This window comes from Desarmillaria tabescens (genome assembly GCF_030435595.1).
Source record: "Desarmillaria tabescens strain CCBAS 213 chromosome Unknown EV420scaffold_11, whole genome shotgun sequence".
NCBI classification, from domain to species: Eukaryota; Fungi; Basidiomycota; class Agaricomycetes; order Agaricales; family Physalacriaceae; genus Desarmillaria; species Desarmillaria tabescens.
This window is the reverse complement of record NW_026848310.1, coordinates 240,714-253,312: the sequence shown is the minus strand read 5'-3', so window position 1 is coordinate 253,312 and position 12,599 is coordinate 240,714. Positions and strand designations below refer to the sequence as shown.

At 48.5% G+C, this 12,599-nt stretch overlaps 4 protein-coding genes across 4 annotated transcripts; 1 reads left to right on the top strand and 3 right to left on the bottom strand.

The window, feature by feature from the left end:
- Nucleotides 1-1,564: 1,564 nt before the first annotated feature.
- EV420DRAFT_1266806 (uncharacterized protein) lies at nucleotides 1,565-2,979 on the bottom strand (the record flags this gene model as incomplete). The annotated part of the gene is made up of 6 exons (XM_060467353.1): nucleotides 1,565-1,811; nucleotides 1,869-2,473; nucleotides 2,528-2,638; nucleotides 2,694-2,741; nucleotides 2,765-2,846; nucleotides 2,897-2,979. The coding sequence occupies 6 exons, from the start codon at nucleotides 2,977-2,979 to the stop codon at nucleotides 1,565-1,567; spliced, it is 1,176 nt and encodes a 391-aa protein (XP_060332880.1).
- A 1,986-nt stretch (nucleotides 2,980-4,965) lies between these two features.
- EV420DRAFT_1529462 (uncharacterized protein) lies at nucleotides 4,966-6,339 on the bottom strand. Its single transcript, XM_060472548.1, has 6 exons — nucleotides 6,143-6,339; nucleotides 6,038-6,090; nucleotides 5,957-5,984; nucleotides 5,731-5,902; nucleotides 5,257-5,676; nucleotides 4,966-5,203 (listed from the first exon to the last, which is right to left on the bottom strand). The coding sequence occupies exons 1-6, from the start codon at nucleotides 6,297-6,299 to the stop codon at nucleotides 5,065-5,067; spliced, it is 969 nt and encodes a 322-aa protein (XP_060332879.1). The 5' UTR covers nucleotides 6,300-6,339; the 3' UTR covers nucleotides 4,966-5,064.
- Nucleotides 6,340-7,345: 1,006 nt separating this feature from the next.
- Nucleotides 7,346-11,557, top strand: EV420DRAFT_169546 (SNF2 family N-terminal domain-containing protein). The gene is made up of 11 exons (XM_060479406.1): nucleotides 7,346-7,475; nucleotides 7,536-8,745; nucleotides 8,800-9,285; nucleotides 9,338-9,422; nucleotides 9,474-9,699; nucleotides 9,749-9,883; nucleotides 9,943-10,110; nucleotides 10,159-10,695; nucleotides 10,749-10,911; nucleotides 10,960-10,999; nucleotides 11,056-11,557. The coding sequence occupies exons 1-11, from the start codon at nucleotides 7,446-7,448 to the stop codon at nucleotides 11,354-11,356; spliced, it is 3,381 nt and encodes a 1,126-aa protein (XP_060332878.1). The 5' UTR covers nucleotides 7,346-7,445; the 3' UTR covers nucleotides 11,357-11,557.
- On the bottom strand, nucleotides 11,449-12,201 carry EV420DRAFT_1619488 (Sybindin-like protein; the record flags this gene model as incomplete). Its single annotated transcript, XM_060475485.1, has 3 exons — nucleotides 11,449-11,713; nucleotides 11,762-12,118; nucleotides 12,170-12,201. The coding sequence occupies 3 exons, from the start codon at nucleotides 12,199-12,201 to the stop codon at nucleotides 11,449-11,451; spliced, it is 654 nt and encodes a 217-aa protein (XP_060332877.1).
- Between the last annotated feature and the right edge of the window lie 398 nt (nucleotides 12,202-12,599).

Here is a 12,599-nt window from a genome sequence, read left to right as displayed (position 1 = left end):
CCCCCCCTCATCCTATTACAGGACTGAATCAAAGTAATTATGCAGGGTCTATATCGTAACGCTATTGGTGCCGGGCCAGTAAGCTCGTAATAACCATGTCGTGCTTTCGAGTCGATCAACTTGGCAGGACTCTGTAGCCACTTCAACAAGGCGAATCGATCGAAGAGCCTACAGAAAGGGAAGTTGCAGTATGTCATACCTTCAAGTCCTCTTCTGATGATCTGATGACTTTTTTCTCCCTTTGGTTTGCTTCCTTCCTGGGAACGCTGTACGGTCACCGGCGACTGAGCGAAACTTGAACCTGGCCTCTAAGCTTTCATGTGGTAGAGGCAAATACTCGGGTTACACTAGCGCCGAGGGCTCTTTCTCCCTACCTCAGGGCATGCATGGAAATTTCCTGACAACAAGAACCGGTACTGTCTCATCTACTGCGGTTACTGGTAGCGGCTGAGGGACCGTACCCGGATGAGGTGTTAAGTCATTCATTTGTTGTCCAGATCCAGGCCAATTGAACCACAACTCATTTACCGGAGTACCCCAGAATTTCATTGAAGCCCTACCGGCGGTATGGGGAGCCTTATGTCGCTAAGTCGCCCTGCGTGTCTGGAATCGTTTTTCTTGGCGGGAGGGAAAATGGGAATATCCGAACTTTGGATTCGTTATGTCTCAAAGACTTCTCTCGCATAGGCACCCTCATTCCATCGTTCTTTGGAGAGTACCATGACTTTGTTCTTTACATGGCAAGACCACAGGGTTGGATTCCCGCGCTTTCATCCAAAGCTTGGCTTCTTCGACTCACTACCTTGGACCGTAGTCGAAGCATTGATGAACTCGCATATGTATTTTGGTCTGTGCCTTGCTTGGTTTGCCCTTGGACAGCGTCATGACTGAAGTTCCATCTTGGACATGCCGATTTCCGCTTAGAAGTTCGCTCCGAGGCAGTGCTTGAGTAATTCAATAGAACTTCTCAGTTTGTCGAACCTTCCATTTGGGAGGTCAACAGGATTCGCGTTGATTCTGAGATAGTACTATGCTATTCTACGGAAGTAGTAGGCCATTGATCCCGACCCCCGTTCGACACTCCGACGTTGGCATGGGAGAACTGATCAGTCTGGGGAACAATGCTACGTGGGAATGTCATTTCCTCCACTCATGAGAATGATGGGATCCCTCTCGCCAAGCCATAACCTTCTCACCGTCGGTTGATACTTCAAGTTACCGAAGCACATCGCGAATCTAGACGCCACACCCTATTTTCATCAAGTTGCCAAGGACAAACTCAAGTCGGTTAGTCGCATCCGGCGTTTGACGATGTATCACTTATCTATCTTGATGACCCAATGCTTCAAAGTCATCGAGTCTATCTACAAAATTCTGTATGTCAGTAACGGGTGCCGTCGACACGTTGGATTAAGTTATGAAAATTTACTGGTACACGTATTGTATAAATAGAAGGAAAACAGACAAGTATAACAATAATATTCGGTATTTACATAGGCCCGATGTTCGATACTACCGACTAAGGCGCAACAATTCTGATAATCGTCTTTATCCGGGGCCCTCGTCACCTACGCGGTTCCCAATTCATCATTGGATCATCGACAGCCATGTGCATGTCGGAAACAAAGCTATCCCAAGGGCGCATGCCATGCAATGCTAAAGGGGCAATTGCACCAGGAGGGATCGTGGCTTGCACCGTCATTGCATCATAGATGTTCGTATGGGTACCGAAAGATTGTCGTGGCTGATCGCAACCATTCACGGTTGTGTCTGTATCATCGGGCGGGCAATTGATGTCGCCTAAGGAAGTGCTATCCGAAACAAGGCATGTCAGTAAAGGCGAACATAAGGAGGAAAAAAGAACCTACGAAGCATGAGCATCCAGCTCCAGGACTCGTCTCTGGAGCGAACAGCTCGAGCCAGCATGGTGTCGGGGTGATCTTGCAAGCACATCCGCAGCTTTCCGAAGCCTTAGTGATAACTCTAAGAGTGCACGATAGTTTGCGGCTTCATATAGGCAGCCACAGTGGCCGTTGTTAGTCTTCTGAAGCTGATCGAGGTTTGGCCTCGCCAGTGCATCATCCGTAGGGATCATGTCCGGGTACGACATGAACATTGACACCAGATCGAGACCGTCGGATGTCGATCCGATAGCAACTGGTGAGCAGGAAAACTCGTCAATGGGAGTTGCTATGGGAGAAGGGGTGCTAATGGGAGATGCACTGAAACACGAAGAAGACTGGGAGGATGGACTGCTGTCAATACACAGACCACTTGTGGAAGGATATGTCGGTGACGTAGGTGAGGGTAACGCTCGTGGATCTGAATGTTTCATGGGCGCAGAAGATGAAGGCATACTGGAATCAGAAGCGGTAGAATCGCGAGAGACTGGATTCTGAGGGGAGCTTTCAGCTTCTGGGAGCGTTTGTTGGCAACCTGGTTGCAACCATCGGGGATGCGGTTTGTTCTTCAGCTGATACATTTATTAATCACCGATAAATATGACAAGTTGCGAGCAGTTATTTACCTCACGTATAACGCCTTCGAGCTCAGCCACTCGTTTTAATAAACGCGAGCTCTCGTCCTGGGTATCAGGCCGTTGATTGGGGTCATCAACTTCATATACACATAGCCCGGTCTAAATTATGATTGTCAATGGCGAACGAGGCTGGCTCCTGAGGATAACAACCTACCAGGCCAAGTTGTGTGCAACGAGCGCAAGCTGGACGCTTCCGGTCACACTGCCCGAATATTAGTTCCTCACGCAGCAGTCCAAGGACAAAATACTCGCCATTCGCTTTGAGGTATGACAGTTGAGACACGACTGAGTGGTGCGATTTCGACGCCTTTGCAACACCAGTTAGCTGAGTTGACGAGAGTAAGAAACATACTCTACCTTTTGCGATGATCGACCTCTGAGTCCGGTTTGCTATCGGCGGATACCGTTCTCTTCTTACGAGGCTGTGTCTCTGCGGGCATAGTGTATGCGTGTACAGTAGAGTAGACCTGAATGATACGTTTATATGAACAGATGGGCGGACCTTTTGTAGCAATCATTTTCCTTGGCGCTCCCCATCACCTAATGCGCAGATTAATCGAAGTCAGTTTCTGGTCATCAAAGTCATCAACAAAAATACCCAAAACAGCATTTCAGGGGAGAACAGAAGGCGAGCACGCAAAACTTTCCATGATATCGGGGTAGACAAGGATCATGAAGCGGACCGAGATTATTCGGACGTGGGAACATTCACGACAATGACAGGAGTCCAACGGGTCTGTTAACGTTTTCGTCATGTCTAATAGGTATAATGGGTGGAGCCCACATATCAAACTGGGCTTGGAGTGATCGGACATCCGGAAGGGTAGCGAAGCCCCGAGGGCCTGATTCGAGATGCTGACCGAAGTGAGTAAGATGTTAAAACAACATCAAGCCGCCGTAACTTTTACCTATGTCTGCGTGCGATATGCTAACCTACCGCTGAAACGATTACTTGAGTGCGAATAAGCGTTTCTTTCGTGAGAAGAACGCCCATGAACGCACTTTCACCTTCTGTTGCATCAGAGTTATCAGTGTTTTCTCGAATTCGGTAAAATATCGATATCTAGAAACAGGCCCAAGAATGCCAAGATCTCGATGAATGGACTGCCAAGACGTTCAGTCAAAGACCGATTGGCGCGATCGAGCAGTGAGGGCGGGATTCCATAAGGTGACACGGAAACTTGTACCGTGTGAGCCGCGTGTTAGCGTGGATAAGAGGAATATCGACCAAACATTCGGGACTATGATCATCATCTTTCTCGCCGGCCTTTCAGGAAGTAACACGCACCGAATAGGTGTGGCTGCGAACCATAAAATCATTACACGTAGGTTAATAATAGCTCAATATACTTGAAATCGCCTTACACAAACATCATAGCATGTCGAGGACTTGTTTTTGGTTTTATTTTGGCTCCATCCTTTTATGGGCGGAGATGGGCGCATTCTCGATCACGCTGAAATAACAAATCGGCTTTCATTTGGAATATTGAGGCGGGAGCGAAAGGTTCGCTTGGCCACTGGGCAGTGCTTATCGTCGGGATGCTTTGAACACCAATCGAAGAAAATCCCAGTCTGTGGAGATGCCCGACAGTACGAATAGACTTGCCAAGACTGCCAGAAGTGATTCTGAGATTTCCTTTCCCCATTTCCTGTCTTTTGGCTTTTGTTCTCAGACGCTACAAACTAAAAAACCACTTACGTCCGACGATATGTCCCAAGAAAAAGTCCGTACGGGGAGTACCATGTGTATTGTGTCAAAGGAGGGTCGGAATCACGGGGAGGTAAACGATCCCTTGGCAAAGGAAGACGAAGGCAGTACACCGGGTGAAAACGATTGGCAGTCATCTTTAAGAATCAGAACGACCCACCCAGTGAATCGGCGTGCGATATCATGAATTGCATGTCACATGGGAATATCCTCTGTTCACGGAGCCCCAAGAAGTCCTCGGCGTATTCGTTAGCAGAGGCGATGCTTCAATGAAGTCAACGCACAACGGCCGCCAGATAGCCAAACAATACATCCACCCTTCACTGTGGATAGAGTTGAGGAGCACGGAACTCTGGACCCGGAAGGAACCTGAGACCTGAAGCGGATACTATGGGCGCCATGAATTGTCGGGTTGAGGGATGGAAGGAAGCCAGCGTAAAAACCATAATTCCGTCTTTCGCAGGGGTTTGCGTCCCGTTTTTGACTCTTGCAGTGCAGGGAAGGATTGCTTGCGCCAAGACCAAAAATTCGGACCTACGCACCTGCTAGTAGACAAGACCTGCAACGAAACATCATGTACGTGTCAGAAACATGGAACCATTCTGACGAGAATCGTCGAAGGAGCTGGCAGATTTCTTATCCCTCAGAACCATTGCTCATCCAATATGACAATCAATAGAGTTCTAGAGCTCAGCATCAGGGCTTACGAACGGGAGATTAAACTTCATTGATTCTGCCATTCCGCAATTATAAATATATATTAGAACTGTGCTGCTGGCAGATGTCGGATTACAAAAATAATCATACACTGATATAATCAGTAAGCGATCCCGCTGCTAAAGGTTCCGAGCAGAGTGATCCACCAGGCACGATAGAGCGCGCTCCAACCTTCTTCATCGATGATGCGCTTGGCGCAATCCGCCAAACCAAGGTACGGATCACCTTCGTTACGCAGGCTAAAGCATGCCAATCAGTATGAAGTCAAAAAGAAGGCTCATATTCTACGTACCCAATAACATCTTCCTCGGCGCCAGAGAACTCTTCCGCATCCTCCGCATCACCGTCAACTTCTTGTGAAACAGAATTATACTCCGATGAGGCATGATTCCGTTGTATAGCCAGTCGGGTAGCCATCACTTCTAATGGAGTAAGCAGGGCGGTAGCAACCAAAACTACCACCAAGTATATTGCCAGTCTGACCGGCGAAACATCAGGGAAAGAGCTGCTTGATTCTGGGAGGGGCGGAAGGAGAAGGCGCCTAAGCGGACCAAGCGCGAGAACCACAATAGCAATGTGTAACACTTCAGCGGCAAGCAATCCCGGGGTGAAAAAGATGATCCAGGGACGACGTCGCTCTGTTGGGGTGAGAAGTATACGCAGTGATTTCGCTGCATTGAGGTAAGGCAGCTTGTGAGGTGTGGTGATTGCACTTTGTTCAGCGTATACTGAGTGATAAGGCCAAATTACAATATAGTAAACTCACCGATACGTGATGATCGCGGTTGGCAGGGCAATGAGCATCATTCCGATGCTGTAGACCAATGTTCCCAGGACGCCCGTTTGGGGAGCGTGATAGGTGCCATGACGCGGCTTGGGAGTGTCCATGAATACTATGATCAAGACAGTGACCACAGAGGTGCTCAAGAGAGTTGGCACTAGGCATGTTTGTCAACATAGAGACGCGGAAAATTCCGGAAATAAATACGCACTCAAGCCCTTGTACAGACCAGGCCATCCCTGTCAGAAGATTTTGAGAAATAGAAGTGGAGAATATGAAACTTGAGACAAACTTCAATCTGGTACACTCGTTTCATCATACCAAAGTAAGATTTGATAACTGGTCCTGAGTTTCTGTCAGATATAACGCAATGAAGCGGCGTAGCAGAGTTCCATACCCGTATGAGGTTGGGCGCCTCCTTCAGGATCCAATTGTAGACCTTTGGGATTGTAGTTCGCTCTGAACCGTATCAGAATGCCAGTGAGTGGCACAATAATGGCCAGGCTCAGCGCGAGAGACAGCGTGAGGGTAAGAAAGTCGAGGAAACTTAACATGGGGGAAAGCGGGAGAGTGTTGGCCAGTGCTGCGTAACAGTGCAATGGCTGAGCAGCCGAACAGCCGACCAGGCCGTTTTAGGGCCCGATAGCTCACGTGACTACAGGGTATATATATGCGGGATTTGTTTGTCTCAGGGCGCTCTTTCTTCCTTTCTTCCCCCCACTGGCATAGGGGAAATGCTGTCATTTTATTCCGTCACATATCTTGGTCCGATGGTCTCGAATAATTGGAACATGTCTGTGTAGCTTTGCCTCCTTTACTTGAGGCATGCTTTCGCTTGCAGTTACCGAACGGCACAGAACAGAACCGGTGGTCTTCTCTTCGACCTTTGGACCAGCCTTACTATTTCTGCGATAAGGAATGGCTGAATGTTGTAAGCCTGAAGTTATATCTATCCAGTTTGGTGTCGCAATGGGATGCTATGATTTGGGAGGCTTATCTAGTGCCCTGCACTGGAGGCTCTGCGGAAAACTAAAGTACGTCGATTATTTTGACCTTTTTGGCTCGAAATTCACGAGTCGTGATGTTTAGTTATGTAAGGTGTACTTCTCGTTCGAAGGGGAATGTATGCTATGGATTACAATTTGTGCCTCTGGTCTAACGAGCTTTCGGGTTCACGAATGAGTTGAGGGTACTTTGTCTTTGCGTCTTCGCGTCTTCGACCGTATGGCCTGGAAGGTGCAAATCATTCCAAAACCTTCGAGCACGGTGTAGTGTGGTGTCTCTTTACCTGTTACACTGTACGTAGCATCAATGCATCGTTGCTTTGTCAAAGTCTTTTATAACTCTTGAGTTAGAGTCAATTGTATCATGGTTATCGTCGTCGACACGTTATCTTCATTGAGAATTTTTCCTTTATTGTGCTTTTCAGAATACTTTTATCGTCGGTCCAATGTCGTGAACGATGACGGTCGACTATACGTTAAGTCTTTCCGGGTTCGTAGCTGTTGGCTTGCAATTTCCTTGTTCGAGTAGTTGTAGTGTCAATGCAGCCACTTTTTTTACTCTCCGACGTTGAGCCGTACTGTTTAGAGTTTGGAGCCACTGCCTTGTCATCACACATCGTGCAGTAACGGAGGCATACCCTTCAACAACTTATCACATCGCCTAACCGAGTTCTGAGGTCATCATTGTTGCCGACAATGTCCTCAGTTGACGTTGCTAGAGCCAAGGTGAGCGTGTCGTCGTGGAACGTGGGCGGTCGACCTCACGGCGACTATTTTCATTTGCAGCGGGAAGCCGCCTTGGAACACCTCAAGTTTTCCAAGAGGTCAAAAATGAATGCCTCTAATTCAAGTCTTACTAGCTCGGCGTCGACAGTAGCGTCGAACACACCGTCCTTATCGTCGTTGCCGTCGCAGTCGAGGGATGCCACTGTGTCATCGCGTTTTTTCCCTCCGTCTACGCCATCGACTGCTGGTACCATTCTTGTTCCCGATTCAAGCCCCAGCGCTTCTCCAGTCAATCATAGCCTGCATCAGCCCAATAATGCTGGACAGGGTGGTGACGTGGCGCCAGCGGTGGCAGTTGTACAGGGCGGGCACTGGAATTACACTTCGCACACAGGCGGCATTGATCCCTTGGCTGGGCCGAGCGGGTTTGTATCGAGCGGGAGAACAGGCAAGGGGGCTCTACGACGACCGTGGGATAGCGACGATAGCCATGGTGAAGAACCGCCTCGCAAGCGACTTAACGCGTCCCCATCCGACGTCGCGAATTCACCGGACTCGCCGGCAATTCAACGTGCTGGACAGCGCCGCCGCAATATTGGCCACACCGATGCACAGTCAACGGCATCAGACGAATCGTTGCCTGAGGTTGTCAACATAAGCGCCAATACCGCCAAACCACGCATTTTTCGAGGACGCCCGTCTGATACGGCTCCATCACCCAGCGATCCACTGGCATCAGACCAGAAGTTTGTTCGCTTCAAGCTCACCATGCCTATGGAATCTCCTGAGCGTGTCAAGGCAGCCTGGCTTCAAGCCACCGGAGATGTGAGGCGGGCGACCTCATTACTCTCAGACCCGGACTGGGTTGCCAAACCCTCCCCCTCCCCCACAAAGGCAGCTTCGCCCGTCATCGGACGTGTAGATGGCTATATCGAGTCTACTAAAGCCCAGCGCGTTGCGGCTAAAGAAAAAGGGAAGAAGTCCATGATTTATGCCAACCGTCTCGAGATCGACTCGCACGGTGCTAGTACATCAACACCGCCTCCTTCTAAACATGCAACGAGCGTATATGCAGCCGAACCTTCGCCTGTCGTTCAGCCTGCAAGCCGTAAACGTGCCAAGAAGATGGTCTTGGACACCGACTCAGAGGATGCAAGCGAGAGTGACGATGATCATCAACGCAAGCGACGTCGACAGGAGGACACAGAAGAAACGCGGACTCTAGCCTTTTTCAACTCGAAAGACGCAGAAGCACTGCAAGAACTTACAGGTATTTTTCTTACTCCTTCGTCTCTCTGAGTGATCATGCTAATCGGGCTTTCAGGTTGCACACCAGAACAAGCCAATACTATAATAGGACTACGACCTTTCGATTCCGTCGATGACTTAAATTCAAAACTTGGCCAGGGGAAGAAGAAATCTGGTCCAGCTGGCATCAGTCCTCGCCTCTTTGACGATTGCACCGGCATTTTTAAAGGATATGGTGCAGTCGACCGTATACTGGAGGAATGTGAGGACATAGGATCCAGCCTTCGTTCAGTCATTGCTGGGTGGACATCCGGGGTCGACGTCGATAAAGGCAAAGGGAAAGCTAAAGTAGATATTCCGGAATCTGAGGAGAACCAAGACGGATCTCTCAATCTCCGATCCATTGCACCATTGAGGAGCCAGCACACCAAAAGCTTCCTTGTCTCTCAACCGTCACTTCTATCGCCAAATGTCCAACTCAAAGATTATCAGCTTTTGGGTGTTAATTGGTTGCGTCTCCTCTATGACCGTAAGCTGAGTTGTATTCTGGCGGACGAAATGGGTAGGTGGTCAAGATGTCTCGATGTGCCCATCACTAATTATAAACATCGCAGGCCTTGGTAAAACCATCCAAGTCATAAGTTTCTTTGCACATCTAAAGGAGCATGGACGGAATGGGCCGCATCTCATTGTTGTTCCGTATGTTGTCACCATCGTTCCAAATTCATTTCTTCTCATGTTTTTCGCAAGATCCTCTACGTTGGAGAACTGGGTTCGGGAGTTCGCACGCTTCGCTCCTTCAATCAAAGTGCAGACATATTATGGCAGTAAAGACGAGCGTGTTCATCTCCGGCAGAATCTTCTAGATACGCGACCCCACAAAAACACTGACGATGGATGGAACGTTTTGATCACCACTTACAACCTTGCACAGGGTGACGGAGATCGCAAGTTCTTCCGTCGCATCGACTGGGATGTAAGGCTTTCCTATGTCAACTGAATCACCCCTACTTACTGAACTTCAGTCATGTGTTTTTGATGAAGGACATGTTCTCAAGAATTTCCAATCCCAACGATATCAAGCTTTACTCAAGGTCGATTCGAAGTGGCGACTTTTGCTAACAGGGACACCGTTGCAAAACAATCTGCAAGAACTTGTGGTACGTCTTCTAGCTTGCTATCCACTCCTGTCACCGTGGTTTACAAATTCCGATGTCAGTCACTGATGAACTTTATCCTACCCGAGCATTTCTCCGAAACGATAACCGAATTGCGAGCCATTTTTAAAGTCAAAGGTGACTCGAAGGTGACGTTACTTGCACAGGAGCGAGTGTCACGGGCGAAGAAAATGATGACACCCTTTGTTCTAAGGCGACGGAAAGATCAAGTAAGCCATTCAATCTCGACTGTCAGAATGAGCGCTCATTGGGCCTAGGTCCTCACTGACCTCCCAAAGAAAACCGAGCGCTTTGAATGGTGCGATATGACATCCCTGCAAAAGACGATCTATCGTGACACGCTGAAGCGCTCCCGAAAGACGATCTATGATGCAGATGCTTCTATCGCCATGGGGGACGCTGTGGCAAACGGTCGTAAACCTGCGAAGAAGCCCCGGGCGAAAGATAAACTGTACCTCGAGAACAGCACTAATGTTCTCATGGATCTGCGCAAGGCGGCTTCGCATCCTATGCTCTTTCGGAAACTCTTCACCGACGACATATTGTCAGGGATTACAAAGCAGCTGCTGAAGGAACCCGACTTCAAGAGGCGGGGCGCGCTCTTCGAGATCGTCAAGGAAGACATGTCGGTGATGACGGATGCTGAATTACAACTGCATTGCGGGACATATAAGTCAACGAAAAAGTTCCTCCAGGATGACGATTGTTATCTCAACTCCGGGAAGGTTCACACGTTGCTCAAACTACTCGAAAGCTACAACAAGGACGGGCGGAAGGTCTTGATCTTCTCACAAGTACGTATATCTCATCTTGTTCATCGTCCATATCGTTGAATCCTTTCTTCCAGTTCACTCAGATCCTCGATATTCTTCAGGTCATTTTGAAGCAGAAGGATATCCGTTTCCTTATTCTGACAGGGTCGACGCCTGTGGACGTTCGTCAATCACTGGTGGACGAATTTACTGAAGACGACAACATTCCGGTCTTTTTGTTGTCAACGAAAGCTGGCGGTGAGTCCTAACATGTACAATCTCTGCATCAAAACTGAGTCTGGATAGGCATGGGCATCAATTTAACGGCTGCTTCAGTTGTTATCATGTAAGTGACCTACCTTAGGATAAACAACCGGTCCCTTATTCTGCGATGGTGCACAGGTTCGATCAAGACTTTAATCCTCACAATGACCGCCAAGCGCAAGACCGCGCGTACCGTATCGGGCAGAAGCGCGACGTGGATGTTGTGAAATTGATATCACGGGGAACAATAGAGGAGGATATGTTGAAGTTGGGTGAAACGAAATTGGCCCTCGACGAGGCTGTCGCAGGGGAGACGGACGACAGGGAAGATGCTACAGCGGAACGAGAGGTCAAGGCGTCCTTGATGAGCGTGCTGCGACAACAATTTGAACAGCAGGAGGGATTCGAAGACCTATCCACAATAAATTCTACCACCTAGATTTGAGCGGACAGATAGTGGGGCGCGGGAAGACATGTTTACAATTCTATACAAATGTATACCGAATTTTTGTATTTTTATAGAGATAATATTCAAGCAAAGATGGACAGGCCTCGGACGAGACGATCAACACCGGAGCGAAAGTATTCGTTATCTATTCCATATTCTTTAGAGTCCATACTAACGAGCGGATTGCGAGTAACATATTCGAGGAAAGGACCAACGTATATCTGGCGAAGGACAAACCGAAGAGAGTCTGCGTTTGGGTCACTAAGCATGACGAACTTGTATCCCGAGATCGTCTCAAAGAGATGTAGCTTGTACGCAGAGGTGCGATAGTTCACAAATTGCTCGTCTCTATGCTGCAGTCAGCTTGAAAGAAAGGCACGCTATACAAAACGTTACCTTCCCGACAACTTCTTGATCATATTGCGGAGTGACAGTATAACACCGTATACAAGTTTTGCTTCTTCGTCAAAAGACAGGCCCGTACTGGTGACCGGGCTAGATGAAGTCAACGCTGAAGCGGCGGAAACCGGTGTCTGCAGCAATGGAGAAGGGGAGTCACTGGCTGCGACGACAATGCCAGAACTTGAGGAGAGTGTGTTTCTAGGGCTTCCTGTGACCGATAACGATGGCTGGTTGGCTTCCGTTGGGCGCACAGAGACAGCTTGAGAAACTGCAGGCATTATTCCCCCTTCGACTGCGAGTTTTGGCCTCCTCGTTCTGTGCCAATCTTGGTAGTACACGCAAGCACAGTGCCTATTGAGAACTATAAACACAGAAAGCAGGATGAAAAGAAAACATACGCGCCTATCATATATGTATAGACTGTGGATTGTCATTGCAACAAACGTCCCTGCAGAATTGAAGTTGAATTTCGAATTTGGAAATGACCGTCGATGGCAAGCGCTCCACCCGGTATCGCCCGGATCGGTCCCAGATTTGCGCGAATCAACTTGTATCACTACTATCAGATATAAAATTGTATGAACTTTTGTTTTCTGTAAATGGTTTTTTGAAGGACATCAAGACCCATCGGTCATCCTTCAGCCGGTACAATACTTCATGCATGTTTCAGTGAGCAGGGAAGTTGGAACGTTAGTGGCGCTGTCGCAATAATCAGCAAATAACTTTACTCTTACCTGTGAGCGCCCCCGAAACCACCTCCGGCGCTTTTCAATCTAACACACGTTAGTCCCGTCAAGTGAGTCAAGTGAACCCCACCTCAGCAGAGAGCCAC

What these genes read in the sequence shown, in the direction of transcription:
- EV420DRAFT_169546 (XM_060479406.1), top strand. Translation starts at nt 7,446, where the DNA reads ATGTCCTCAGTTGACGTTGCTAGAGCCAAG. An exon ending in ACAATCTGCAAGAACTTGTG is followed by an intron (nt 9,884 to 9,942) that starts GTACGTCTTCTA and finishes TTCCGATGTCAG; the next exon opens with TCACTGATGAACTTTATCCT. An exon ending in AGGTCTTGATCTTCTCACAA is followed by an intron (nt 10,696 to 10,748) that starts GTACGTATATCT and finishes CCTTTCTTCCAG; the next exon opens with TTCACTCAGATCCTCGATAT.
- EV420DRAFT_1529462 (XM_060472548.1), bottom strand. Translation starts at nt 6,299, where the DNA reads ATGTTAAGTTTCCTCGACTTTCTTACCCTCACGCTGTCTCTCGCGCTG. An exon ending in AGGCGCCCAACCTCATACGG is followed by an intron (nt 6,091 to 6,142) that starts GTATGGAACTCT and finishes ACAGAAACTCAG; the next exon opens with GACCAGTTATCAAATCTTAC. An exon ending in AACGAGTGTACCAGATTGAA is followed by an intron (nt 5,985 to 6,037) that starts GTTTGTCTCAAG and finishes ATCTTCTGACAG; the next exon opens with GGATGGCCTGGTCTGTACAA.